Source organism: Garra rufa, chromosome 20, assembly GCF_049309525.1.
Source record: "Garra rufa chromosome 20, GarRuf1.0, whole genome shotgun sequence".
Classification (NCBI taxonomy): domain Eukaryota; kingdom Metazoa; phylum Chordata; class Actinopteri; order Cypriniformes; family Cyprinidae; genus Garra; species Garra rufa.
Window position 1 is genome coordinate 40456738 of NC_133380.1, and position 27318 is coordinate 40484055.

Sequence of the window (27318 nt, forward strand, 5' to 3'; positions counted from 1 at the left end):
AACTAAACTATTTTTAACATTTGTGATTCGATTCAAGATTGCTATCTAGCATAGGTTCACATTTCCAACAGAAAATAATGCTTGTGTGAAATCTAACGGTGCATAATAACAGCTTCTTTTTGCATATCTAGTGTTCAACTCAGTCCTATCACTACACATTTACAAAAGCATTGAACAAGTAACAGTGATTGTTGATAGGATATCAGTGTTAGACGAGGTGCATCTGGCTCAGTCTTTGAATGCAACGTCCTCGAAGAACTTCAGCTGCTGGACTTTCATTGCGTAGTGCTTGTATTTCTCCTCTCCCATGTGCTCCTGCAGTAGATGCTGGACAGAAAAACAGAAAATACAAAAATATATATATATATATATATATATATATATATATATATATTTTTTTTTTTCCTCATTTAGAAAAACAGTATTATATATACAAAATGTAACTATAATACTTGAAAATCATTAGGTCTTATTCATTAATAATTGCATAGAATGTGACTCTGGACCACAAAACCAGTCATAAGGGTCAATTTTACAAAACTGAGATGTATGCATCATATGAAAGCTCAATAAATAAGCTTTCCATTGATGTATGGTTTGTTAGGATAGGACAATATTTGGCCAAGATACATCTATTTGAAAAATCAAATAGAAAAAATCAAAATAATGAGAAAATCACCTTTAAAGTTGTCCAAATTAGGTTCTTAGCAATGCATATTATTATTCAAAAATTACATTTTGATATATTTATAGTAGGAATTTTACAAAAAATCTTAATGGAATATGATCTTCAGTTAATTTCCTAATAATTTTTGGCATAAAAGAAAAATCAATAATTTTGACCCATACTATGTATTTTTGGCTATTGCTACAAACATACCCCAGCGACTTAAGACTGGTTTTGTGCTCCAGGGTCACATATGTGTTTGAGATTTGAGTATTTCGAATCTGAGGTGCAAACAAATCTAAATATTGAGAAATTTGCCTATAAAGTTGTCCAAATGAAGTTCTTAGCAATGCATATTACTAATCATATCAATATCACTGCAAAAAATGCTTTTCTTACTTAGATTTTTTTGTCTTGTTTCCAGCCAAAATATCTAAAAGATCTTGAATCAGGAAGGATTTTCTAGACGAGTAAAAATGAGTGTCTTGTTTTTAGTAAAAACAGGTCAAAATTAGGTGAGTTTTTGCTTGAAACAAGCAAAATAATCTGCCAATGGGGTAAGAAAAATAATCTAGTTGTCTGCTTGAAATAAGATTTTTTTTCTTACCCCCATTGGCAGATTATTTTGCTTGTTTTAAGCAAAAACTCACTTCGTTTTGACTTGTTTTTACTAAAAACAAGATAATTTTTACTTGTCTAGAAAATCCTTCCTGATTCAAGATCTTTTAGATATTTTGGCTGGAAACAAGACAAAAAAATCTAAGTAAGAAAAGCATTTTTTGCAGTGTATTTACGGTTGGAAATGTATACAATATTTTAATGGAACATGATTTTAATAATCTAATGATTTTTGGCATAAAATAAAAAATGCAAAAAACCCATACAATGTATTTTTGACCTATTGCTACAAATATACCTGTGCTACTTAAGACTGGTTTTGCGCTCCAGGGTCACATATTTGTATCTGTGTGCACAGGAGAATTTACAATTCTGCTTAATTCATAACATGTACATTCATTCGTCCTCTAATGTTAAAAAAAAATTAAATACTGTAAATGAGTAATCCATCAATCCATCCATTCTCTAAACCTCTTGTACATACTGCTTTGTCAGTCAGTCAGTCAAATCTATGCTTTATACAGATCTCATAACTTCCACTATAACGCATCTACATATATGTATATACAGTATCCCACAAGAGTGAGCAACCATTTTAGTATATCTTCTCAAGGGACAGTACTATAGAAATTAAACCTGGATATGTTTTAGAGTAGTTAATGTGCAGCTTGTTTAGCAGTATAGATTTATTGTCCCCTGAAAATTACTCAACATACAGCCATTATTGTCAAAATAGCTGGCAACAAAAGTGAGTACACCCTAAGTGAACTTGTCCAAAGTGTGAATATATTGTGTTAGCACCATTGTTATCTGGCACTGCCTTAATCATCCTGGGCATGGAATTGACCAGAGCTGCAGGTTGTTGCTGGGATCCTCTTCCACTCCTCACAGAGCTGCTGGACATTAGACACATAGTGCTTCCTCACCTTCCACTTGAGGATGTTTAATAGGGTTTAGGTCTCGAGACATACTTGGCCACCCCATCACCTTCACCTTCAGCTTCCTCAGCAAGGCAGTTGTCATCTTGGTGGTGTGTTTGGGATCGTTATCATGTTGGAAAACTGCAATTAGACCTAGTTTCTGGAGGGAATGTTCTGTTTCAGAATGTACAGTACATGTACCAGCAGCACTCATGCAGCCCCAGACCATGATGCTATCACCACCATGCTGGACTGTAGGCAAGAAACAATTTTCTTGGTCCTCCTCACCAGGGCATCACCACACATGCTGGACACCATCTGAGCTTGAGTTTATCTTATAGTCTCATCAGACCACAGGACATGGTTCCAGTAATTCATGCTCTTGTTGGTTGTCTTCAGCAAATTGTTTGTGGGCTTTCTTGTGAGCCAGCTTCAGATGAGGCTTCCTTCTGGAATGACACCTATGCAAACTGACTTGTTGCAGTGTGCGGCGTATGGTCTGAGCACTGACAAGCTGACCTTCTACTTCTGCAACCTTTAAAGCAATGCTGGCAGCACTCATGCATCTGTTTTATTGAAGCCAGGTTCTGCACCTGACACACAGAACGAGTGCTCAATATCGTTGATCGACCCTTGCGAGGCCCATCTTGGAAAACCTCTGTATGACCCTGACCACTGTAGTGTAACTCTGTTTCAGGGTGCTACTGAACCTCTAATAGCCTTGGCCATCTTTGTGGAGAGCAACAATTCTAATTCTCAAATCCTCAGAGAGTTGTTTGCCATGAGATTAAATGTTGAACATCCAGTGGTCAGTGTGAGAGAATTGCACTTAAAGCACCTAATTTTAACTGCTATAATACAAGATACATAACTTTGTATGGTCCTGTCGAGCAGATAAAAACATAAACATGATGAACATAGTGCTGTTATCACTTAGGGTGTACTCACTTTTGTTGCCAGCTATTTTGACGATAATGACTGTATGTTGAGTTATTTTCAGAGGACAGTAAATCTATACTGCTATACAAGATGCACATTGACTACGCTAAAATATATCCAAGTTTCATTTCTATAGTATTGTCCCTTGAGAAGATATAGAGTGTCTTGCAAAATTATTCATACCCCTTCATTTTTTTCACATTTTGTTATGTTGCAGCATTATGTTAAACTACTTTAAATTACTTTTTTCCCCACATTTACACTCCCTACTCCATAATGGCAAAGCAAAAAATATGTTTTTAACATTTGTTCAAATTTATTAGAAATAAAAAACTGAAAAGATCCTGTTGCATAAGTATTCATACCCTTTTCTGGGACACTCGACATTTATCTCAGGAGCATTCATATTGCTTCTAGATGTTCCTACACTTGGAGTGGAGTTAAACTGTGGCAAATTCATTTGAATGAGTCTGATTTAGAAAGGCACACACCTCTCAGAAAAGGTCTAACAGCTGAAAATGCAGATCAGAGCAAAAACCAAGTCCTGAGGTCAAGATAACTGTCTGTAGAGCTCAGTGACAGACTTGCGTTAAGGCGATGATCTAGAGAAGAGTTCAGAAACAAATCTGCTGCATTGAAGGTTGACAGAAGCATTCTCCATAATGGAAGACGACTGGAACAACTAGGACTCTAGAAAATGTCTGACAGAGATGGAGAGGTGAAAAGGTGAGGCAAAGAATGGCAGATAATTGCCAAATGCAGATGTGCAAAGATGCTCACATCAGACCCAAAAAGACTTGAGGCTGTAAAGGTGCTTCAACTATGTACTGAGTTAAGGGTATGAATACTTATGCAATCTACTTATTTCAGTGTTTTATTTTTATTAAATTTGTAAAATTGGCAAATCTGGTTTTTGCTTAGTCATTATTATGGTGTATGGAGTGTAAACTGATGTGGGGAAAAAATAATTTAAAGCAGTTTAACATAATGCTGCAACAAAACAAAATGTGAAACAAATGAAGGGATATGAATACTTTTGCAAGGCATTGTACTAAAATGGTTGCTGAAATGTGAGGAGTGTACCCACTTTTGTGAGATACTGTCTATAATTTGGATCAACAGGCCATTTCTAATGTTTTTCCTAATGTTTAATGAGACTTTAGCTAACTTGCCTCCCTCTTGTCTTCATCCTCCTCCTGCATGATGTCCAGGACTCTGTCCAACAGCTTCACCCCGAGTCCTTTAACCACATCTGTGCGCAAATGCTCAATCACTCTCCTGACCTTTGCTGGACCAGTGCTGTCGTCTAAAAACACAAAATTAGGAACATGATGATGAATTACTTCAAATTCGGTTCTATTTTAACGGAATTTGCTCATTTGTTTTATGGGTAAAGGTTTAAGCAAAAAAAAAAACAACAAAAAAAAAACTCAACAACAGTTAAGCTATTACCTAACGGGAAGCCACTGATTTGGAAATCTCCCTGTCCCTCTCTGGATTTCCCATGAAGCATCAGGGTGTCCCTGTACTTCCTGTTTAGTTTGAACTCAGGCAATGGAGTAGAGCGGCATCTTGGCCCATTTGGCTCAAACGGTACATCTCTGGCATCCATGTGTAACGTCTGTGTCATCATTTGCACCAAGTCTTGCATCTCGTTGGTCTCACACTTTCTGTGAGAAAAAAAAAATGTCTCAGTGTTTTTGAGTAGAGAGATAGCAGAAAATGACGTAAAGAACAAAATCAGATATCTGGAAAAAGGAATATTGATGCAGGATGACCCAGTTATGACATTATTCAGAATTTTTAAATACACAAACGCAGCCAGTTATGTCTCATTAGAGTCCAAATTAGTGGGAGGTCTTACCGTTCTCTGTAGTCGCCCTCTGAGCGTTCAGTGGAGCTGGTGGAGGAACTACACTCGTCTTCATCAGACTGTCTCCAGGAGCACTTCCTCTCCTGATACACAAAGAGAACCCAAAGTTAAGGTAAGATCCCTATTGACAGAGTAGCCAAGAATTGACCATATGCACAGATTACTTCCTTGTTTTAGACAAGCCAGCTCAGTTATTTCCGGTCAACTGTACTGTGCCGTAATAGCTTAGATTTTTTTTCTTGTTTCCAGCCAAAATATCTAAAAATTCTTAAATCAAGAAGGATTTTCTAGACGAGTAAAAAATATTGTCTTGTTTTCAGAAAAAAAGGTCAAAATTAAATGAGTTTTTGCTTAGAACAAGCTAAATAATCTGCCAATGGGGTAAGCAAAAAAAATCTTATTTCAAACAGAAAACAAGATTATTTTGCTTACCCCACTGGCAAATTATTTTGCCTGTTTTAAGCAAAAATGCACTTAATTTTGACCTTTTTTTCTGAAAACAAGACAATAATTTTTACTCATCTAGAAAATCCTTCTTGATTAAAGAAGTTTTAGATATTTTGGCTGGAAACAAGACAAAAAAATCTAAGCTAGAAAATAATTTTTTTGCAGTGTAGGAGTGTCCTTTGCTTGTTTTCTCAACATACAGTGCCTTGCAAAAGTATTCATACCCTTCAATGAACCTTCAATGCAGCAGATTTGTTTCTGAACTCTTCTCTAGATCATCGCCTTAACGCAAGTCTGTCACTGAGCTCTACAGGCAGTTATCTTGGTTTTTGCTCTGATATGCATTTTCAGCTGTTAGACCTTTTCTGAGAGGTGTGTGTCTTTCTAAATCAGACTCATTCAAATGAATTTGCCACAGTTTATCTCCACTCCAAGTGTAGGAACATCTAGAAGCAATATGAATGCTCCTGAGATAAATTTCCAGTGTCCCAGAAAAGGGTATGAATACTTATGCAACGGGATCTTTTCAGTTTTTTATTTTTAATACATTTGCACAAATGTTAAAAACCTATTTTTTGCTTTGCCATTATGGAGTAGGGAGTGCAGGGAAAAAAGAATTTAAAGTAGTTTAACAAAGCAGCAACATAACAAAATGTGGAAAAAAATGAAGGGGTATGAATAATTTTGCAAGGCACTGTAATCTATTCACAAACGAATACAAGTTTTGTTTGTCTAAGAGGCCCAAACGTCCATGTATATCGTTTCAAGAATGAAAAACGCAAGTTTAGAAAAATATGTGAGTAAACCGGCTAAATATGCGCCAGTCATTGCTATGATTGACAGTAATATCCAGGGAAACATCTGACAAGCTGATGTTAAAAACAGAGCTGTGCATTAAATGATTCAGACTAAATTCAGAGTCACAAAACTACAGCTGTAACACGTTTGTGTTGGTTAAATATAGGCTACTTAATAGCTTTTACACTTCAAGATAAAGCTTAAAAGATGCAGCTATTAAATTATATAATATTTTATATTGTGTGCATTATTTAATTCTTATACCATTATTATTGAACTTATTTAATTTGTAGTGAACTATATGTGACCCTGGACCACAAAACCAGTCTTAAGTAGCGCATGTATATTCGTAGCAATAGCCAAAAATACTTTGTATGGGTCAAAATTATCGATTTTTCTTTTATGCCAAAAATCATTAGGAAATTAAGTAAAGATCATGTTCCATAAAAATACTTTGTACATTTCCTACCATAAATATATTAAAACTTATTTTTTGGTTAGTAATATGCATTGCTAATAACTTTAAATAAAAAATAAATTTTTTTAATAACTTCTCAGATTGCAGATATTCAAATAGTGGTATCTCAGCCAAATATGTGACCCTGGACCACAAAACCAGTCTTAAGTCGCTGGGGTATATTTGTAGCAATAGCCAAAAATACATTGTATGGGTCAAAATTATTGATTTTTCATTTATGTCAAAAATCATTAGGAAATTAAGTAAAGATCATGTTCCATGAAGATTTTTTGTAAAATTCCTACTGTAAACCTATCCAAATGTAATTTTTGATTAGTAATATGCATTGTTAAGAACTTAATTTGGACAACTTTAAAGGTGATTTTCTCAGGATTTTGATTTTTTTGCATCCTTATATTCCAGATTTTCAAATAGATGTATCTCGGCCAAATATTGTCCTATCCTAACAAACTATACATCAATAGAAAGCTTATTTATTGAGCTTTCATATGATGTATATATCTCAGTTTTGTAAAATTTAACCTTATGACTGGTTTTGTGGTCCAGGGTCACATATTGTCTTATCCTAACAAACCATACATCAATGGAAAGCTTTTTTATTTTGAAAAATTAATATGACGTATAAATCTCAATTTGGAAAAATTGACCCTTATGACTGGTTATGTGGTCCTGGGTCACATTTAAGTATTTAAATAATTCACCCTTATAGGCTGTTTGTGTCTGAGCTCATTTATCTATTTTAATGACTTTCTGCACTTGTTACACTATATACTTCAGTGTGATAAAAGTACTACAATTTATTAAACTAGTAATTTTATAATACATCGAAAAGCAAGACTTGAAAAATCTACAATGATTGATCCTCTGCTGCCATCTTCTGGTTATATGGGTCATTACATGTCATTTTCATCTTAAAAAGACATTTTCCGTGAAAAGATTTTTTTTCTATGTCGTATTTATGAATGAAAAGTAAATCTTTGAAGTGAATTTTATTGCACAGCTGTAGAGTTGAAAAATAATAAAGCTGTAAAATATTACAAGATTTTAAAAATGCGTTCATGACTATGAAGGCAAGTTACTGATGATCAAGAATACGATTATGATGTCCTTGAAGAGAAGTATGGCTAGCTGGCAAACATTAGGAGTCTCAAGAGTGTCCACCTATATATAGCACATATTAAATCAGCTTTAGCAGAGGTTTAAGAGCTGCTTATCATTATGCGGAAGTCCTAAAGAACACTGTGCATATGGTCAATTGACATCCTAGGATGATGTTAGTGTCATTAGGGTCAAAACACTGAAACATTTCTCAAAATATGTGAGTAAATGATGACACAATTTTCTTTTGTGTAGTGTTTGACAGTCTGTCCTTAGTCAGCGAGAAGAATCAGACATACCTTCTTTGTTTCCTCGGTTGTGCTGGCTGGTGTTGGGCAGTCTAGTTGGTCTGTCTGCTTACTGTCTAATGAGGGGACATCACAAAGCACCCTTTTGACAGCGGACCCAGCTTCAAAGAGAAGAAACTAGGGAATCACATTCAGTGAAACTGTACAAAATCTCCTTTCATCTGAATTCATGTATGCAGCTCCTGTGGGCTTTGATCATAGTGGGCGGCCCTACAGCCTCTTATGCATTCTAATGGACACACGCACAAACGCCTCGCTTTGATCCACCACAACTCTTCTTAAGGGTGTTATCGCTCTTGAGACCGCTCTAACAGAAGGAAAGTCAGACCTCTTTAAGTGGACTGAAGAGTGAACAGTTTTAAATCTAGCATACATATTGACAGTGTGATATTAGTCAGAAACGTGGTCGTTTTCATGCAGATGTATTTTAGCATCACTTACACTGTAGTTTTATAGTTGAATTAGCTATTATGCTTTTAGTTTCATTTTATTTTGTAATGTGATTTTGTCTTTTTATTAGGGGCCAAGCACCGAAGGTCCACTGGCGTTCTGGCATTCGTCTTTTTCTTCTGTTTCTTCCGCTCTTGACTCTATGGCCGCCCATAAAACCGCTTGCGGGAAAGTTGTGAAATTTGGCACACTGGTAGAGGACAGAACTAACATTAGCCATAGAAAATTTGGAGTCTCTAACTCAAACTCTCTAGCGCCACCACTTGCCCAAAGTTTCACTCATGTTTATGCTAATAACTTTTGAACTGTAAGGCACAGATCAAATTTTTTTTTTTTCTCTGAATCCTCGGCCACCTAGTGGTCTCTTTAGATTCGGTGCACCATACCCAATTTTCCCATGTCAGCCATTTCGAATTTTGTTGTAAACATATTATATATTTTTTATGAATGCATTGACGTATCGTTACGAAACTCGATATGGGTCATCAGCATGATGCCATGAAGGATCCTGAAAAGTTTTGAGCCAACGCCACCTAGTAGTAAAATCAAATATTCGCATGCTTATAACTTTGGGTGCGATCGACTTATTTTCACAGGAGTCTCCTTTTTAGACGAGTCCAGCGATACCAAACATGCCAGGTTTTGCCTTATGGTTTGTGCAACATTGCATTTTAACGCTTAAAAACATTTGTCATCTTAGAAACCGTTACTCCTATCGACACGAAATCCCCATTTGAACTTTGGAAACATAGCGTGCCGGCTATATGCTAATGCCCAATTGCCAAACTTTTGATAGTAAGTGGCACAAAAAAGAAAACAAAGTCAGCCATCGGCCATTTTTTCTCTTTTCATATAGAAAAATGTCTATAACTTCAAAACAAAATGAGCTATTTTCACCAAATTTGACACTCACATGCATGAGCACACTCCAAGGACACACACAAAAATTGGTGGGATTGTGCCTTTTGATGATGCTAAAAATTGAACAAAACATGACATTACTATTAACTACTATGATGAAAAAAATGCTACATTTTACGAATGTATTGGTGTACCATTACGGAACTTTAAATGTACCATCAAGACCAGAAACAGGGCTCTACGCTTACTTAAGAAATTTAGGAGCACAGTCAAAATTTCAGAATAACATCAAAAAAATCTGATAAAAAAAAATTAGCCTTCCCATTACGAGGTGATATTTGACTCCTTAAAGTGATTTACAGGGGAATTTAGTTTTTACCTTGGTTTTTACCTTTTTACCATACGTTTAATGAGGCTCAGAGGTGGCAAGAGTGCAATCAAATTCATAAATTAATGTTGAGATTAATGTTTTAAATGTAAAATTTTGAATACAGAAATATTAAATATTTAAATAACTAAAAAGATCTGCCATCAGTTGGCGGCAAGACACTGATTTACGTACCGAATCATATAATTCATTTGGTTCATTCAGGAATAAAGCAAGTGACTGTCTTTATGAACGGGAAATTGAATCATTTTACTAGGTTCGCTTAAAAACGCACGTGTCATTCATAAACGATACACCGCAGTGTTTGAATGGAGATGCGCAAATTGTGATTTGTCTCAGAATACTTTTGATGAAGAAATAGAGCAAAATCAGGCAATAGTGTTAGAGTCAGACAATGTAAGTCACTTAATAATAACTTCTTGATTATTTAACTGCTGTATTGAACCAATATCTCATTTACAAACTCCCTTAAAAATTATTAAAAGCTGTCAGTCATCTAAGTTGGCGATATCACAAAGCTCTATTATAATCAACAATGCTGGCACAATCAGTCTTTTATTTACACTCTCTCTACACTTTGTTTTGGTAAGTATGGGTGAGATCTGTCTGTGATTCATTACTCAACATTGCAAAACACGTAGAAACCTTTGAAGCTGCCCTGAGCGCAAACACAAATATGCTGATGGGGTCAGTCGCACATGCTGCTCCTAAATATTTTTTTATAGTCGCACACAGTAATTTTTAGTCGCAAATGCGAGCGCACTGTACAGCCCTGAGAAAGTGCTCAAAAAGTTGAGACATTGCCACCTTGTGGTCAAAAGTTATAATGAAATTTCAAATAATGCGAATAGCTTTCTGTGAGTTTTTTTCTATTGTATTGAGACTGGTATTACAGTTTTTTACAGACGCTAGGACACATTTCTCAATACTTAGGTCACTTTTGCAAAACTCTTGACACAGTGAGCACAACAGAAGTCTATGTGGGCTAAACTGAGGATCAATTATCACTGTTTTGGCACAAAATGCATTCAATGACTACATCTCTCAAATTTCATGAATTCTTTTCTCACTCAGACACAACAACTGACAAAAATCTTTGTACGTACAGGACATTTTGCACGTGCTTACATACTGTTTTCAAAACTGTTAAACTTATGTTCAAAACAATAACATAATGCAAAACTGAATAAGACAGCAAAATTCAACAGCAATATTTTATTGAAACATATTTCAAATCTAAAAATGCAGTAGATTAGCATTACTATTGTATCTGTATCAGTGGATGGTGTGTCTACAAATTCTTGTATTTTGGAATTACTTATAAAAATAAAAATAAAATATTGACGAATTCTGCATCATGTCTAATTCATTCCAGTAACATATATTGCAGTTATAAACAATATATATTGCAGTCATAAACAGAGATGTGTCCTTGTTTTACACAAGAAAACACTGTGTAATGCTACATGTTGTTAGTGTTTTTTAGCTCATTGTTTTGTGGGTGACAAAGTGTGTTTGTCGGCTGTCAACCTTTGCTAGTGTTCTGGTAGAATGAGTTTATTTGAGACCTGAATAAAGTGTTTTGGTAGTCGTAGTGCATTTTGAATGTGAAATGAACTGCTTTGCCAAGCTGAAAGTCGGTTAGGAGAATTGTGTGAAGAGTTTTCCAAAAGTGACCTAAGTATTGAGAAATGTGTCCTAGCGTCTGTAAAAAACTGTAATAGACTCCTTGGGTCATGCTGAGAACAGTGATACCAATGCTGCCATAGTCAGCCAAACTTCCTGTCCACCATGTTGATTTATGTTAAAAACCTACTTTTTCTAACTCTTCCTCGACCGTTGCTCTGATTTTCACCAAAATCGAATCTGATCACCTTCAGACTATGTTGACAAAACTTTATGGATTTCATGCTGATAAATGAAACCGTTTTCATACAGCGCCACTGCAAATTTGAGGCATGATGCCAAAATGACTCTGAGGCTGTATCTCGGCAAAGCTTTGACATATTGACACCAAACTTTGTGGCATTGTAACCTCACACTAACCACATCAATCTCGTAACAGTAACACCTACTGGTCGACATTGATAAATCTTTCAATAATATTAATGGTGACTTTATTTTTTTGCAGCTATATTTTATTTCTTTGTTTGCTAAATTTATTTCAGTTTTAGTTTTTAGTTATTGTTCAGTTTCGGTTTCATTTATTACCAGTTAGTAATGTAAAGCTTCAACTTGAACTTATTTCAGTTGTAGTTGCAAAAGCAACGTTTGTAAGCATTGAGTTTTAGTTTCTCATCTAAATATTTGTATTTTATTTAGTATTAGCTTTATTTGCATGTAAACATGATCATCGTTCCTGAACCTACAAATAGTGTTGTTTTTGATCTATTTTTGCTTTAGTACATTTCCCATTCATACTGCTGTATTGTTAACATTTTAAAGCCAATTTAATGGCACTCATAGAAATCCACAAACCTTGTTGTCTGGAGTTCTCCTGTAATTGCTTCAGTCTTCTCCTTTCTCTGGCCGACAGTGGACGATTCTGTAAGTAAAGTGATCAGATTACTGTGTGTGTATCTGACATGCATTTTTATAGGGATATACTGTATGCAGCAGTTTAATATGGTTTATACAGTCTGTAATGTTTGACCTGCTGCTCTGAAGAGTTACTGGTAGAGGATGAAACATTGGCAGCTCTGTTTTTCTCTGAGTGACCTTTCTGTTCACGGTTTACTGATAGGACATCTTCTGGAAGAGGCGGCAGAGGTCTGGGCACTGCTTTGACCTAAACATACAAATGTTATAGTGTGAGGTGACAAAGGCGCACACACAAAGTTTTGTGTCATTATTAAATGTTTTGGCATCAAGCCTAAAATCTATCACTGAAATCCATAACTTTTTGTCAGCACAGTCTGAAGATGATCTGACTTGATTTTGGGGGAAATCGAACCAACAGTCTAGGAAGAGTTAGAAAAACATCAAATAGGCGGACTTTCATTACATTACAGTTTTTCTCAATTGCTTAAACACATTTCTTGAAATTATGCCTCTTATTTGCGAAACTCTAAACACAAATCCACAACTCCTAACTCAATTCCCCAAACTTCCTATATTGAGGTCAAAATGAAGCTCTCCACTCAAAACAACTCAATCTTGCTGAAAAACCAAACTTTGCTCTCAGACATGACACACAAATCCTCAAAAACAAACACACTACAACACAGTTTTACACACTGATGAGATCAATTCAAAACAATACTACAAAAACAGTGCAAATAAAAAACTTTTCACATGATGAACACAACAAATCTATGCCTTTGCAAGTGTTTTATTCCTTAATTTAATGTACTGTAGAGTACAGTACAAAACAGCAAACAACACCAAAAATAATTATTCTGCCCAAATCCTGTCTTTGGTCTGGGACAGGCCAAAGAACCTCTTCAGCATCACAGGCTAAATTAGCCCTGGCCAGGCAGCAGGGGTCAAATCCTCTTGCATGCCTGATCCAACCCTCGCAACTAAAATATATGAGACTGCTTGTCTTCTTGCCCTTGCCCTTCCTCTGTCTCTTCCACGTTGCCATCGTCATCGTCTTTTTTCTTCTCCTCCTCTTCCTCTTTCACCTCCTACTCTTCCTCTTCAAAATTACACATTACTGAATGTGGGATACTGATTGAAAAAGACTGGATAGGATTCACAGTTACACTTGTACTACAACGTCATTGTGAAACAGAAAAGAAAAAGAAATATGGGCACAAAGGTGAAAATAAAAATTAGAAAGTCCACTGTCAGAATTTATAACTGTGTTGTCCTCTGTCTATATGCTTTCCAATTGAAGGTTCATGAGATGTACCTTTGAGCTATTTCAGAGAGCTGCTTTATCATTGGTTGATCTATATTATCTTCATTAGTGAAAGTCAAGATTCACTTGAATAATTCATGGCAAATTTACAAAAAGTCTAATAGAAATGTGTAGAATATATGATTGACAGTTTAGGACAACTAGATAAAAAATTTATCATTTAGGTAATGACTTATACGATGAGCTAATGACTTGATGTTTTGAGGGGTGAGACTATTACACAGAGAACTATATAATACATTTTGAGCAACATGACAATAGCAACTGATAATGTAGGAAACCGCGGACAAATGTATATAATCATTTGTATGAATGCACCAAAGCAATCGCAACTTGATCAGAAGAATGAGAAGATTTTTATGATGTGCACAAGAGACTAGATGATGTAGATGTTGAACAAGTAGTTTTGACAATTTCATTTCTGATCTGAGAAATGCACCAAAGTGACTGAGAAAAACTTTTATCCTTTTATCTCCATCGAAGATTCTGATTGGTGTGTGCTAAATTTTGACTCCTAGTGTTTCCAGTTGGGTAATTGTGTGCTAATTGAGCTCAGAATTCGCAGACTTGAGTGAACAATATTGAATGCTTGTGCTTTCTAAATGACCACATGGTGTAAGCACTGAGAAATGTAGGGATTTGTGTGTAGAGTTTTGCAGTAACAGTTCACCAAATATAACTCATGTGTCAAAGCAGGGAATAGTGTTTAATGTTTAGGGAAATGGGTGTGCTTTTTCAAAAATGCCGTTATAGTTTTGAAATTTTAGTTCAAAAGACTGGTTATAGTGTTTTAGCAATTGAGAAAAACTGTAAGCCATTTTGATCAGAAGTTATTAGCGTTTTTGCAAAGTTCATTATAACTTTTGACCACAAGGTGGTGCTGCCCCCCCAACTTTTTGAGTACTTTCAGGTCAGTTTTGTAATGACACGTCAATGCATTCATAAAATATTGTATTTTTTTGACAAAATTTAAAATGGCCAACAGTCAAAATGGCTGACATTGGACAATTTGGTATCGTTCAACTTGGCATGCCCCTCTGAATCTTTTGACACTTTTAGCTAAACCATTCAGTAGTTATAAGCAAAAATAAATAAATAAATCGCATCTCCTGACCACTAGGTGACACTGCGCCGAAACACTCCAGGCCGCCTCAGTTCATGCTTGTTATAACACACACCAAGTCTGGTCTCAATATGCCAAACCATTGCAGAGATAGAGCCTCGCATTCATTTTTGCGTGCGTTTCATAGAATTTGTTTGCGCGCTATTCGAGAACAGTTTGACTAATCAACTTGAATTCCATAACTTTTTGCCAGCATCGTCTGAAGCTGATTTGAGCCAATTTGGGAAAAAAGTTTGAAAAAGTAGGTTTTACTTACAATTACAAATAGAAAAAAATTAAACCTTACGATTTTAAAATTTCGCTGTTTATTCGCCAAGGATTCAGAGAAAAAAAAAAAAAAAAAAGAAGAATTTTGAAACTTTAGACAAGTGGTGGTGCTACAGAGTTTGAGTTAGAGACTCCAAATTTGATATGTTGACATTTTAGACTGTCCCCTATCAGTGTGCCAAATTTCACAACTTTCCCACAAGCGGTTCTATGGGCTGCCATAGACTCAGGAGTGGAAGAAACGGTAGAAGAAGAAACAGAAGAAGAATAAGAACGGCAACAGATACAATAGGTGCCTCTGCAACTTTGGTGCTTGGCCCCTAATACTACTTTAGTTTTCACTGAGTTCTAAAATACAAAAAAAAAAAAAATCACTACGCACTTGATTGCTGTTCTGGTCATCAAGGGACTTGTCTTTCTTCCTCTGCCTGCGCTGACGTGACATGGATGGTTCGGAGGAAGAGGAAGGGGGAAGAAGAACTGGTTTGCTTTGATCTGAGAGAGCCGAAGTGGACTCTGAATTGAATGGCTCCTAAAATGTTAATATAAATATGTTTCAATTGGTTTAAATTTTATTTAATGATGAAGTAAATATAAAATATAAAAATGTAAATTAGAAATATTTATTTAATATATAACAATAATAAAATAATGATTAGAATAAATAATGCAGAAATTTGCATTTGAATAACCTATTTGAAAACCAAAACACACAAACCAAAAAAAAAAACATCTATTTTACTATCAGGTTTTAAAGGGGAAAACTGTAATAATAATAAAAAAAAAATAGTATAAACAAGTGAATATTTTTAAGTCATATTAAGCTAAAAAAACATAAATTAGTTAGTTATTTAAACAGAAACATAAATATTAAAATAAAAAAAATTGACCAGAATTTTACCATTAAAATCACAGGAACGGGCTTGAGTAGTTTCTCTGTGGAATCTAAACTTCCCTGGAATATATAAAGGACAATAAATACAAGGTCTTTAGCGTAAGGTTAAACACAATCATTCAATAAATATAGACAATAGTTTACTCAAATCTGAAAATTCTGTCATCGTTTACCAACCCTCCTGTTGTTCCAGATCTGTATGAATTAGCTTTCTCATGCGGAGGGCAAAAGGAGATTTTTTTTAAGAAAGTTGGTAACCAAACCGTTTTGATGACATTTGGCATTTATTGTATGGACAAAAAGAAAAAGATACACTGAAATGAAAATTCTTGGCCGAATCCGAACAAAATTACACACTGGGGCGAGGGCCGATTACACGGTTTTTCTGTTGGTTTTTTTTCACCATTGCATAAATTAAATTACAGTTTTGTCTTGCTTTTCAAAGAAAAAATCAATTACAAAACAATTTAAAAATACTTATTTAACACTGGCTGAACATTTGTAACATTCTAGTAGACATTATAGCCTACCAACAAACCACAGTTTAACTTAAAATTAATAAGTTAGTAAAATAATATTCTTTGGCCATTTTTAAGAGCCCCTTCTTGAATCAGGCATGTGTTTTTAATGTACAAATAAATGCAGCCTTGCTGAGCAAAGGACAATGTTAGAATAAATGTATTAATAGAGCTGTCGGAATGATTGTTAGCTTTATTTTGGCTTACCTTTTTATTTTATTTTACAGAACAACAGTAAAATGACAATACTAACATTTATGAATTAGGGCTGGGCGATTAATCAAAAAATAATCGAAATCGACATTCAGAACCTATAATCGTTAAAATTTTTCCAGGAAGATTATTTCAATTACTTTCCCTTTAAAAAACACTAGCACTCCGTTCCGTTATTCCGCCGACATGTCAATGGAGAGCTTAAACAGTATTTATACAGTAAAAAGTATTTACAGGATATACAAGGGTAATTTTATTTAGAGGAGATACTGCTTATTTTCTACTTTTAATATGAAAAACATTGAAAATTATTTATTTTGTTTCCAATAGTGCAAGTTATTTATTTTCACTAATTTAAGAAAAATGTGACTTTTCGTTTTAAGCAATGCTTGCTTTAATTTCAGTTGTTCAACACTGATGTTCAATTAATAATCATAGATCGTAGATAGTGTGTTTCCTTCAATTATTTTAAAATCAAGTAATGCACCCTTCATTCAAAAATCTCTCGCTTGTAATATGTGAACATATTTACTGTACAAAACTTGTCAGTGAACTATGAGGGCAAAAAAATAAATATTATATAAATATAATTAAATATAATTTTATTAATAAATAAAATAATCGTTCATTAATCGTAATCGGGTTAAAATGTTCAATTAATCGAGATTTTGATTCTAAGCCAAATTGCCCAGCCCTATTATGAATGTTAACTTTTATTTTGGCGAAAACCTGCAAGAAGACCTCAGTCCTACCTTTTGCTGACAGCAGCAGATTTCTGAATGATTCTCCTCTTTGGGTTTTGAACCCTGTCTAAGGAGCTGCTGTCAGAATAAATACAATTGGTGTGTGGTGTATTAGACAACAGAACGTTCTGGAGTTGATTGACTAATGGATGATTTCAGTCATCATACAGTAACCTTTCTCTTCTCATGAAGACATGCGATGTGACACTAAACAGTCTCTCGCTGTCACTGCTTGGAATGATTTTTAAGTCTTTCTCAGACAGTTTTAAATGCTTCCACACTGAACACATGTTTGCTGCATTAGTGCGCGCCTCTATTTGATCACGTCACCTCATTGTTCAGTATAATTTCTTTGGCCTTTTGGCTTACTTCTTTGCTATTTTCGGCTGAATAATTTCGGTTGCCAAACATTCGGTGCATGCATCCCTACTCCACAATATCTTCTTTTATGTATAGAAGAACATAAGTCATACAGGTTTGGAACACCATAAGGATGAACAAATGACAAACTTTTATTTTTATTGGTAAACTACCCCTTTCTTTTAGCACAGATCATAATATATATTGATGTCCATCAGTGTAAGAGAGTTAAGATTTAAGCTTTGATTAGCTCCATCACAGTAACATACCTCACTCCCCTCAGTTGAACTTCCAGTAGGAACATCCTTCAGGATACAAATGCTGCTATGATTATCTTCCCCAGCTGTTGAAGTTCTTTGGCTCTCCGGCTTCGTCTCCGCATTGTGATGTTGTTCGATAGGCTCCATCGCTGCCTCCTGCAGAAGCTTCATAGTGTCGTCTTTAAGGTCCATACTTACATCAAGAGTCTTATTCTTGCTTAGCATCTTGGTTCGATCTGCAGGTTTGGGTGTAGTTGAGTTTTGAGACATCGGTCCATTGGCTGACATCTTATCCTCAGCTCTGCCGACACCTAATACTTGTTTGGGAGGGCGTGTCTGAGGAGGACCAGGATCTTCTTTCTCCTCTTTCTCTCTCCGCTTGCTCACAGATGGTGGCTTGTGATTCTGATGGCTGCTGGGTTTTGGCTGAGGTGGTTTGGCTTTTCTTTGTTTCTGTTCCTGGGTTTGGATTTCAATGTCTATATTGCTAATCGTTGCTGTAGATCGTCCAGTGGAGAGAAGAATGTCCCGACTAGGAGATCTGTGAGGCAATTGTGGGTTGGGAATCACTTTTTCCACGGCACCATTACAGAGTTTTTGTCGGTTCAAGTTTTCTTCAACCTAATAAATGTGGAAAACCAAACAGATGAATTGAGATTGATGTCACACACACACAAGCAGACTTCTAGGATCGCTATTTCAGCGTACCTTTTTTCCTCGAGTCTTTGACTCAGAGTTAAGACACTGTGGCTGAACTTCATGATTTGGTTTGGTTGAGGCATCTGATTCGGCACTGATCGGTTTGCTGTTCGCTGCATTTTTCCGTGATTTGGCGGTTTTCCTGTTAGATTAGTGACAGGACAGATCATTATAACTATTTTAAACTTTTGCAATGCAGAAAGACACTTATTGATGTGTTAGAAGTGATATGCATGTATTTTTACGTTAGAGGCTGAAAGCTCAGAAAACAGCGTTTCTGTTCCAGAGAAAAGCGGGCTCATGCAATGTTACTGAAATTCGGTCCCACATTAAAATCCTACTCTGTGCATGAATAAAATACCTTTTGCAATTCAGAAAGACACTTATTGATGTGTTAGAAGTGATTTGCATGTGTTTTTACGTTCAGAAAACAGCGTTTCTGCTCCGAAGAAAAGTGTGTTTTAACTTTAAAGGAGAAGTTCACTTCCAGAACAAAAAGTTACTGATGATTTACTCACCCCCTTGTTTTGCAAGATGTTCATGTCTTTCTTTCTTCAGTCATAAATAAATAGTTTTTTGAGGATAGCATTTCAGGATTTCTCTCCATATAATGGACTTCTATGGTGCCCCCGAGTTTGAACTTCCAAAATGCAGCTTCAAAGGGCTCTAAACGATCACAGCCGAGGAAGAAAGGTCTTATCTAGTGAAATGACAAATGAAAAGTACAAATGCTCATCTTGTCTAGCTCTGCATTCTGGGTCAATACAGTCAGGGTATGTCGAAAAACTTTTTTTTCCTCCAACGACGGAGGGCGATTTTGAAGTTCAGGGTTCCTACACATTTCAAAATTCAATACTTTTCCAGACTCAAATTTCCAAATCTCTCAGTAGATTTTGAGACCATATTTAACATAAATGATTCATAGAGCATTATTTTCAGCTTTATATTTGGTATCAGTCATCTGTAAATAATTGTATTTTCTCAGGGGTTTTTCCATTGATTTTCTTAAAGTGACAACATACAGATAAATGTAATGGCTTTTCTTATGGTAGTACCTCTAATATCAAGGCCTAATGTCCAATACACATCCTCTGTAGTGGCACAGAAACACAAAATGGGCTAATGGCATAAAATTGGCCAAGTTCAAGGGTTTATAAAAAAGTGCATAAAATTTGGCTTTCATTAGGGAAGTATGCCATATTTCAAGGCCTTTAATGCATACTTTGTGGAGGCCAAGAAACCACACCGCGAAAAGGGCTGATGGCTCAGTGTGCATTGTCCAATATATATATTTCATAAAGGTCTATTTTTTTATTTTTGCAAAGGTCCTTGACCTTGAGGCTATGTAATACGGTGCTAAGAATATTGTAGGAGGAAATCCGAAATGCTTATAACCTGCATTTTGAATAATGAAAAAGTGCACCGTATTTTGACTTCTTGTATAATAATTGTATTTTTAATAAATTTTAAATTTTAAATTATAAAAACTAAATGGGGCAATTGTCTGGAAACACAAAGGCTTTTCCATACTTTGCTTTCTTTTCCATACTTTTCCAGACCTGGAAAATACTTAAATCAAATTCCATATTTTTTCAAACCCCGTAGGAACCCTGGAAGTTGGAGAAGAAAATGACCTGAGTTTTTCGACATACTTTAACTGTTATGAACCGGAATACACAGAATACACATAAAAAGTATATAAATTGTCAATTTGTTTAGAAAATGAGCAATCGTTTCGCTAGATAAGACCCTTCTTCCTCGGCTGGGATCATATAGAGCCCTTTGAAGCTGCAACATTAAAGTCCACTATATGGAGAAAAATACTTAATTTTTTCCTTAAAAAACAATTTCTTTACGATTGAAGAAAGAAAGACATGAAGATCTTGGATGACAAGTGAGTGAGTGCATTATCTGCACATTTTTGTTCTGGAAGTGAACTTTTAATGTAAGAATGACAGCACATACTGTTTTGTGGCCTCCAGGAACATGGAGATCTGCTGTTTGATGTACGTCTGTCTGAGGATGTGTTTGACATCCGGCCTGTCCTCTGGTTTCTTACACAGCATCCGCTTGATCAGTTCTCCCAGCTGGGGGTCGTACTTACTCGGCATCTGGGGCAACTGAACATTACACATTGTTAATCAATAGGAAGGTTGAAATAATTACTGTTATAAATGGACAGATATCTCGATTTGTTGCATGCAAATATTTACAGTTGACAAATAGTTTAATGTACCTTCCCTTCTACTATCCGATACACAAGAGAATTCATGTCTTTTGCATTAAAAGCGTGTTTTAGAGTTGACATCTCATAGACGCAGCATCCCAGCGCCCATACGTCTGACTGCAAACACAAACAAACATAAATAATGATTCATCTAAAACAGAAAATATCTCGGTGAAAACATGTCCAGGCCACCCCAAAATTAAAAAAAAAAAAGTAATAAATAAATAGATTTTGAATACAAAAAAATAAAGTCTGGTTTTGGGTCATATCATTTTTGTTCCTAAAAATTAAGAAATCCTCAGACATTTTCAGTTGGAGAGTTTCTTCTAATTCCAGTTAATCACATTAACAAATTGCCATTATTATATAATAGCACATACAGTATTAAGGTAGCATTATGTAACCACTTTTTCAATTAAAATAATGTTTTAAATAAAAGTATAACATAAGTACACCACTGTTTGGGGTTAATACGATTTTTTAATGTTTTTAGCAAATGTGACCCTGGACGACAAAACCCGTCTTAAGTAGTACAGGTATATTTGTAGCAATAGCCAGCATTGTAAGGGTCAAAATGATCACATTTTCTTCTTTTGTGCCAAAATTCATTAAGATATTTTGTAAATTTCCTACCATAAATATATTAAAACCTAATTTATGATTAGTAACATGCATTGCTAAGAATTTCATTTGGACAGGTGATTTTCTCAATATTCAGATTTTTTTTGCACCCCCAGATTCCAGATTTTCACATTTTTGTCATATCCTAACAAACTTATTTATTCAGCTTTCAAAAAAAATCGACTCTTATGACTGGTCTTTTATGCTCACCATGCTTCATTTATCTGAGCAAAAATACTGTAAATAATTTATGTTCTGAAATATTACTATAATTTAAAGTCTGTTTTCTGTACTATATTCTGAAATGAAATTGATTCCTGTGATCAAAGCTGAATTTTCAGCATCATAACTGCAGTCTTCAGGGTCACATGATCCTTCAGAAATCATTCTCATATGTTGACTTGCTGCTCAAGAAACATCTCTGATTATTATCGGTGTTGAAAACAGTGGTGCTGCTTAACGGTTATACATTCTGATTAAAAGAACATTTTTTCTTTTAATATTGGGGTAAAAAATATATTCTCGATAGATAGGTTTTGTAACATAGCAGACGAATCAAGTGCTGTACTAATGTTGATTGTGAGTGGTGTCCATGCAGTACCTTGTAGTTGTAAGGTTTGTTGGAGAACAGTTCTGGACTCATGTAGTAAGGTGTGCCGATTAAAGTGCTGGCCATGTCGTTCTGATTCTCCAAGACCCGTGCGATGCCCAGATCACCCACTTTGATTATATTAGTCTTGGTCAAGAAGATATTCTGCGTTTTCAGATCTCGATGCAGGATGTGCTTCTCATGTAAATACTATGGTTCAACAAAGATGTAAACGCTTCATCATTATTGAGCTAAAACCTCAACATATGGATGGCCAGGTGGCTCTTGACTTACCTGAAGAGCCATGGCGATTTGAACAAACCACTCCACAACCTGTCTCTCTGGCAGCAGCTCTCCTTTCTGCTGTTTGAGTCTGTGGTACAGATCTCCTCCCTCGCAGAAACCCATCACGATGTAAAGCTGACAGTCCTCGCCTTCCCATGATTCCCGGTAGGGGACGATGTTGGGATGCTTGAGCTGTGAGAGGAGCTGCGCTTCCTGCTCCGCGGCTCGCCGTTCTCGTCTGGAGGATGTTCTCAGGTTCAGCTTCTTGATCACATACTGCCAGAACCAGAAGAGATATTGTGGTACGACTTCACACATAAATAAAAGACATCGATTCTAGTGGAAAATGTACACGTTTTAAAAAGACATTCTGAAGTTTGTTGTACAAAGAAGGAAAGGATCATATCTGCAATCATATCTACCAAATCTCGTATGTGACCCTGGACCACAAAACCAGTCATAAGGTTAAATTTTACAAAACTGAGATGTATACATAATATGAAAGCTCAATAAATAGGCTTTTTATTGATGTATGGTTTGTTAGGATAGGACAATATTTGGTCGAGATACATCTATTTGAAAATCTGGAATCTGAGGATGCAAAAAAATCTAAATACTGAGAAAATCACCTTTAAAGTTGTCCAAATTAGGTTCTTAACAATGCATATTACTAATCAAAAATTACATTTTGATGTATTTATAGTAGGAATTTTACAAAAAATCTTCATGGAACATGATCTTTACTTAATTTCTTAATGATTTCTGGCATAAAAGAAAAATCAATAATTTTGACCCATACCATGTATTTTTGGCTATTGCTACAAATATACCCCAGCGACTTAAGACTGGTTTTGTGGTCCAGCGTCACATATCTATTATTTCAGTTCTTTTTAATGTTAGGTACAACTGAGATCTATTTACTCAGGGTGCGTAGATTTGGAAAACTGAATTTTTCGGAAGATGAAACAGAAAGATCCACACTCTAATTTTTCATTATGCAACACCACATATGAAACTCATATTATTTAACTCTTTAACTGTGAACATAGACATGAAAGTGCACCTAAACTTAAATTGTTATAATTCATGACAATCAGCGGATTACTGCATTCAAAATATGAAACTATCAAAATGTTTTAGAAGTTTAAATGTACTGTAAAGAAAATGTACTGTACTCATTTTTTTTATATTTTATATAAAATAAATATTTGACATAAACAGATTTTAAAATGCTCTAAAATTAAAGCCTTGTAAAAAATAAGTTATGTTCCAAATTTTAAGTTGATATAAAAAAAACAATTAGGTTCCTGTGAGATTTTATTTAGGGAGCCATCGGGTGACAGACAAATGCCATTGGATGTTTATGTATTTTTCTGTCACAACTGTCAAAATGTATCTCTCAAAATTAAATTCAACAAAATATGGAATCTTGAAACTCAGACCTTTCCAATGGTATGTATTTTGTTACGATTATAATACGTTTTGATTGTAAAATATCGTAATACATTTTGTAATATGACACTTGACACCAACCACAAAAGGGAAGGAGACCACTAAAAGATTTTAAAGTACCATTTCCATGATAACGCAATGTCAGATGTCAGATTTCAAATTATATATATATATATATATATATATATATATATATAAAATCACTTTTGTAAATTTTGTAAAGCTTGGACATCTTAAGATGTCCAAGCTTTACAAAATTAACAAAAGTCATTTTATGTAAAGTAAAGTGTCTACTTTTAAGGTTTCTAATCAGTTTTTGGAGAAAAAAAAAAGAATATTTGGTTGAAATAATGTTACATTGTCATTCAGTGTAACAATATTTATGTAAAAACTCAAACAACATGCTTATTCTGACTTGTGCATATTAAAATATATAAAAGAATAAGGGAACATATTAAATTTTATTGTGTTTTAAATGAGCAAAATATTCTTACTGACAAATGGGCAAAGCCTAGGATAGTGGCAAATTAAAACAAAAGTAGAATGTAGCTAATTAGTATTTGGGGTGAAAGTAATTCATCTTTTAATGTGTGTTTTAAATAGATTTTTGTCTGACAAGATTGTCACACTGAATGACATTTTATGGAAAATGAATATTATTCCAAAAGAATATTTTTTTTCCCTGGAAAAACAACAACAGTTTAAATTACACTTATTGTTTTTATGCTTAATCCCACATCTTTGACCCATATATATTTCATTATGCTTACTAAAATATGTGATGGGGGGGGGGGGGGGGGGGAATACAAAAACAGAGCATCAAAGCAACAGTGACAGTTAAAAGGTTCAAATGGACATCCATGTATAAAAGATAGTGTTTTAGTTGCTGGTAAGATTCACAAATGTAATCGCTTTTGCAGCACAACTAAAAGGTCCTGCTTTGAGACTAATGACAGTAAAAAATACAAATAAATAAATACATACATTTAATATGTCAAATATCATCAAAAAAGGTCATAAAACTGCAGGTATGATAATAAAATTTTAATTTAAGCTCTAAATATGATTTTTTTCTTCCAAAATATAGATTCAAATAATTTTTCGAGCACATCACCCTGCAGGATATCAACTACCTTTATAGTCACTGATCGAAGCTACGATCAATAACATTAAAAACATACTTTATATTGTACAGACTGATTTGATTCATATCTTTTCATACATACTTGTATTTAAATGTACATTTTAATGTGAAGCGTCCTACAGACTACATTCTTGCCTCTTAAATGAACTATTTAGTTAACTATAAATGTGTTATGTACAAAGGAATATTAAACCCATCTTACAGTAATTAAAAATCAGAGGAAATACACGTTGATAGAAGAGGCTAACTCCATTAGTAAAAACAACAACAACAAAGTCTGTTGTTAACCAAGCTAGGCAATTAGTTAAATATATAAACCAGCAAGTTACTGATTAGCAGCGGTAACTTAAGGACAAACTCAAACACATGTATCATCACTCAAAGAAGTTAAAGTTACCTGTTTACGGTCTGATTTGTGTCTGACCAGATTCACCTCCCCATAGCTGCCCTTCCCCACAACTCTCACGAATAAATAACTGTCCATGATCCTCCGATGCTGTCTGTGTCACATAGCGAGTGATTTGAAGCCCTTCCGCAGAAGTTAAAACCCAAGCAAGAGCGTTATTCTCAGTGCACCGACGGTGATTTGTCTGTTTCAAACTTGTTTTGGGTGACACAGAGCACAGGAAACAGCCGAGCACAGCTTCAGCGTCACCAGGCAACTGAACTCATTAACACTACGCGCTCCGCGTTCACGTGTGCTGTTTGAGAACAGCGCCCTCTATAGGCGCAGCGACACACGACAAATAAAACAATTAGAGATGTGTTGACGATGTTGTCTTTATGTTACAATCTTTAACATCTACATACATTCTATCATTAGTATTAAGAATATTATGAAGATTAAAGTTGTATGTTAACGTTTATCGTGTTAACCTGTAGCACAAGTCAAAAAATATTTCACCAGTAGGTGGCGTAATATTTGTTTTCATGTTTTGACCTTTTTTGGCGCACAGGTAAAGACCAGTTTAACATCAATGTGAATAAAGGGAACAAACACTAAGTTTAAAATACTTTCAAACTGATTGAAATGTAGAATTTTTTGTCTTGTTTCCAGCCAAAATATCTAACAATTCTTAAATCAAGAAGGATTTTCTAGTAGAAAATAGTGTCTTTTTTTTTCTTCAGAAGGAAGTCAAAATTGTTGTGAAACAAGCAAAATAATCTGCCAATGAATTAAGAAAAATAATCTTATTTCAAGCAGAAAACTAGAGTATTTTTCTTACCCCTTTTTCAGATTATTTTGCTTGTTCTAAGCAAAATCTCACTCAATTTTGACTTCTTTTTTTCTGAAAACAAGATTTTTATTTGTCTAGAAAATCCTTCATGATTTAAGAATTTTCAGATATTTTGGCTGGAAACAAGACAAAAAAATCAAAATAAGAAAATTAGTTTTTGCCGTGTGAAGTGACTTCAATCCGTTCGAAAGTATTTTAAAGTTTTTAAAGTGGATTTTAAAAATTAAAAACGTTTTACTTGTCTAGAAAATCTGTCTTAATTAAAGAATTTGTAGATATTTCGGATGGAAACGAGACTAAAAATCTAATTAAGAAGAGCATTTTTTGCAGCGCATTAGGCTTAGAGTCTACTTTAGATAATCTGCTAACTATAACTTTGCAACTACATGAAAATAAAAGATACGAAATTAGACATGTATATTTTTTTGTACATCATAGATTCCAATATGTGACCCTGGACCACAAAACCAGTCATAAGGGTACATTTTATTTATTTTTTTAATTGATTTAGTTTTGGTTACACCATCTGAAAGCTGAATAAAATCATAAATAATATTTGTTAGCATAGGACAATATTTGGCTATGATAAAATAAAAATAAAAAATAAATACATTTAATATCTCAAATATCATGAAAGGCGATAAAAAACGGCATGTATGATAATTTCATTTTAATATTTTTCTTTTAAAAAATAGTTTCAAATCATTTTAGAGCACATCACACTACAGGATATCAACTACCTTTATAGTCACTGATTAAAGTTACTATCAATAACATTAAAAACATACTTTATATTGTACTGATTGATTTGATTCATATTTTTTCATACATATTTGTATTTAAATATGAAAAAAAATCATTTTTTTTTATTGATTTGGGTTTGGTTGCACCATCTAAAAGCTGAATAAAATCATAAATAACATTTGTTAGTATAGGACAATATTTGGCTAAAATGCAACTGTGAGGGTGCAAAA

General features: G+C 34.6%; 1 protein-coding gene across 2 annotated transcripts; it reads right to left on the reverse strand.

Annotated features, from left to right (window-relative positions):
* On the reverse strand, nt 1-25724 carry nek4 (NIMA-related kinase 4). 2 transcript variants are annotated; one of them, XM_073825664.1, is made up of 16 exons: nt 25504-25724; nt 22520-22786; nt 22238-22435; nt 21025-21132; nt 20754-20908; nt 18798-18930; nt 18099-18710; nt 16002-16055; nt 15483-15632; nt 12499-12633; nt 12324-12390; nt 8138-8202; nt 5009-5100; nt 4597-4814; nt 4317-4450; nt 1-327 (listed from the first exon to the last, which is right to left on the reverse strand). In XM_073825664.1, exons 1-16 carry the CDS (start codon nt 25588-25590, stop codon nt 229-231), a joined length of 2574 nt encoding a protein of 857 aa, XP_073681765.1. In that variant the 5' UTR covers nt 25591-25724; the 3' UTR covers nt 1-228. The 2 variants fall into 2 exon arrangements, with proteins under 2 accessions (XP_073681765.1, XP_073681764.1); XM_073825663.1 differs by having other exon boundaries at nt 8138-8247.
* Between the last annotated feature and the right edge of the window lie 1594 nt (nt 25725-27318).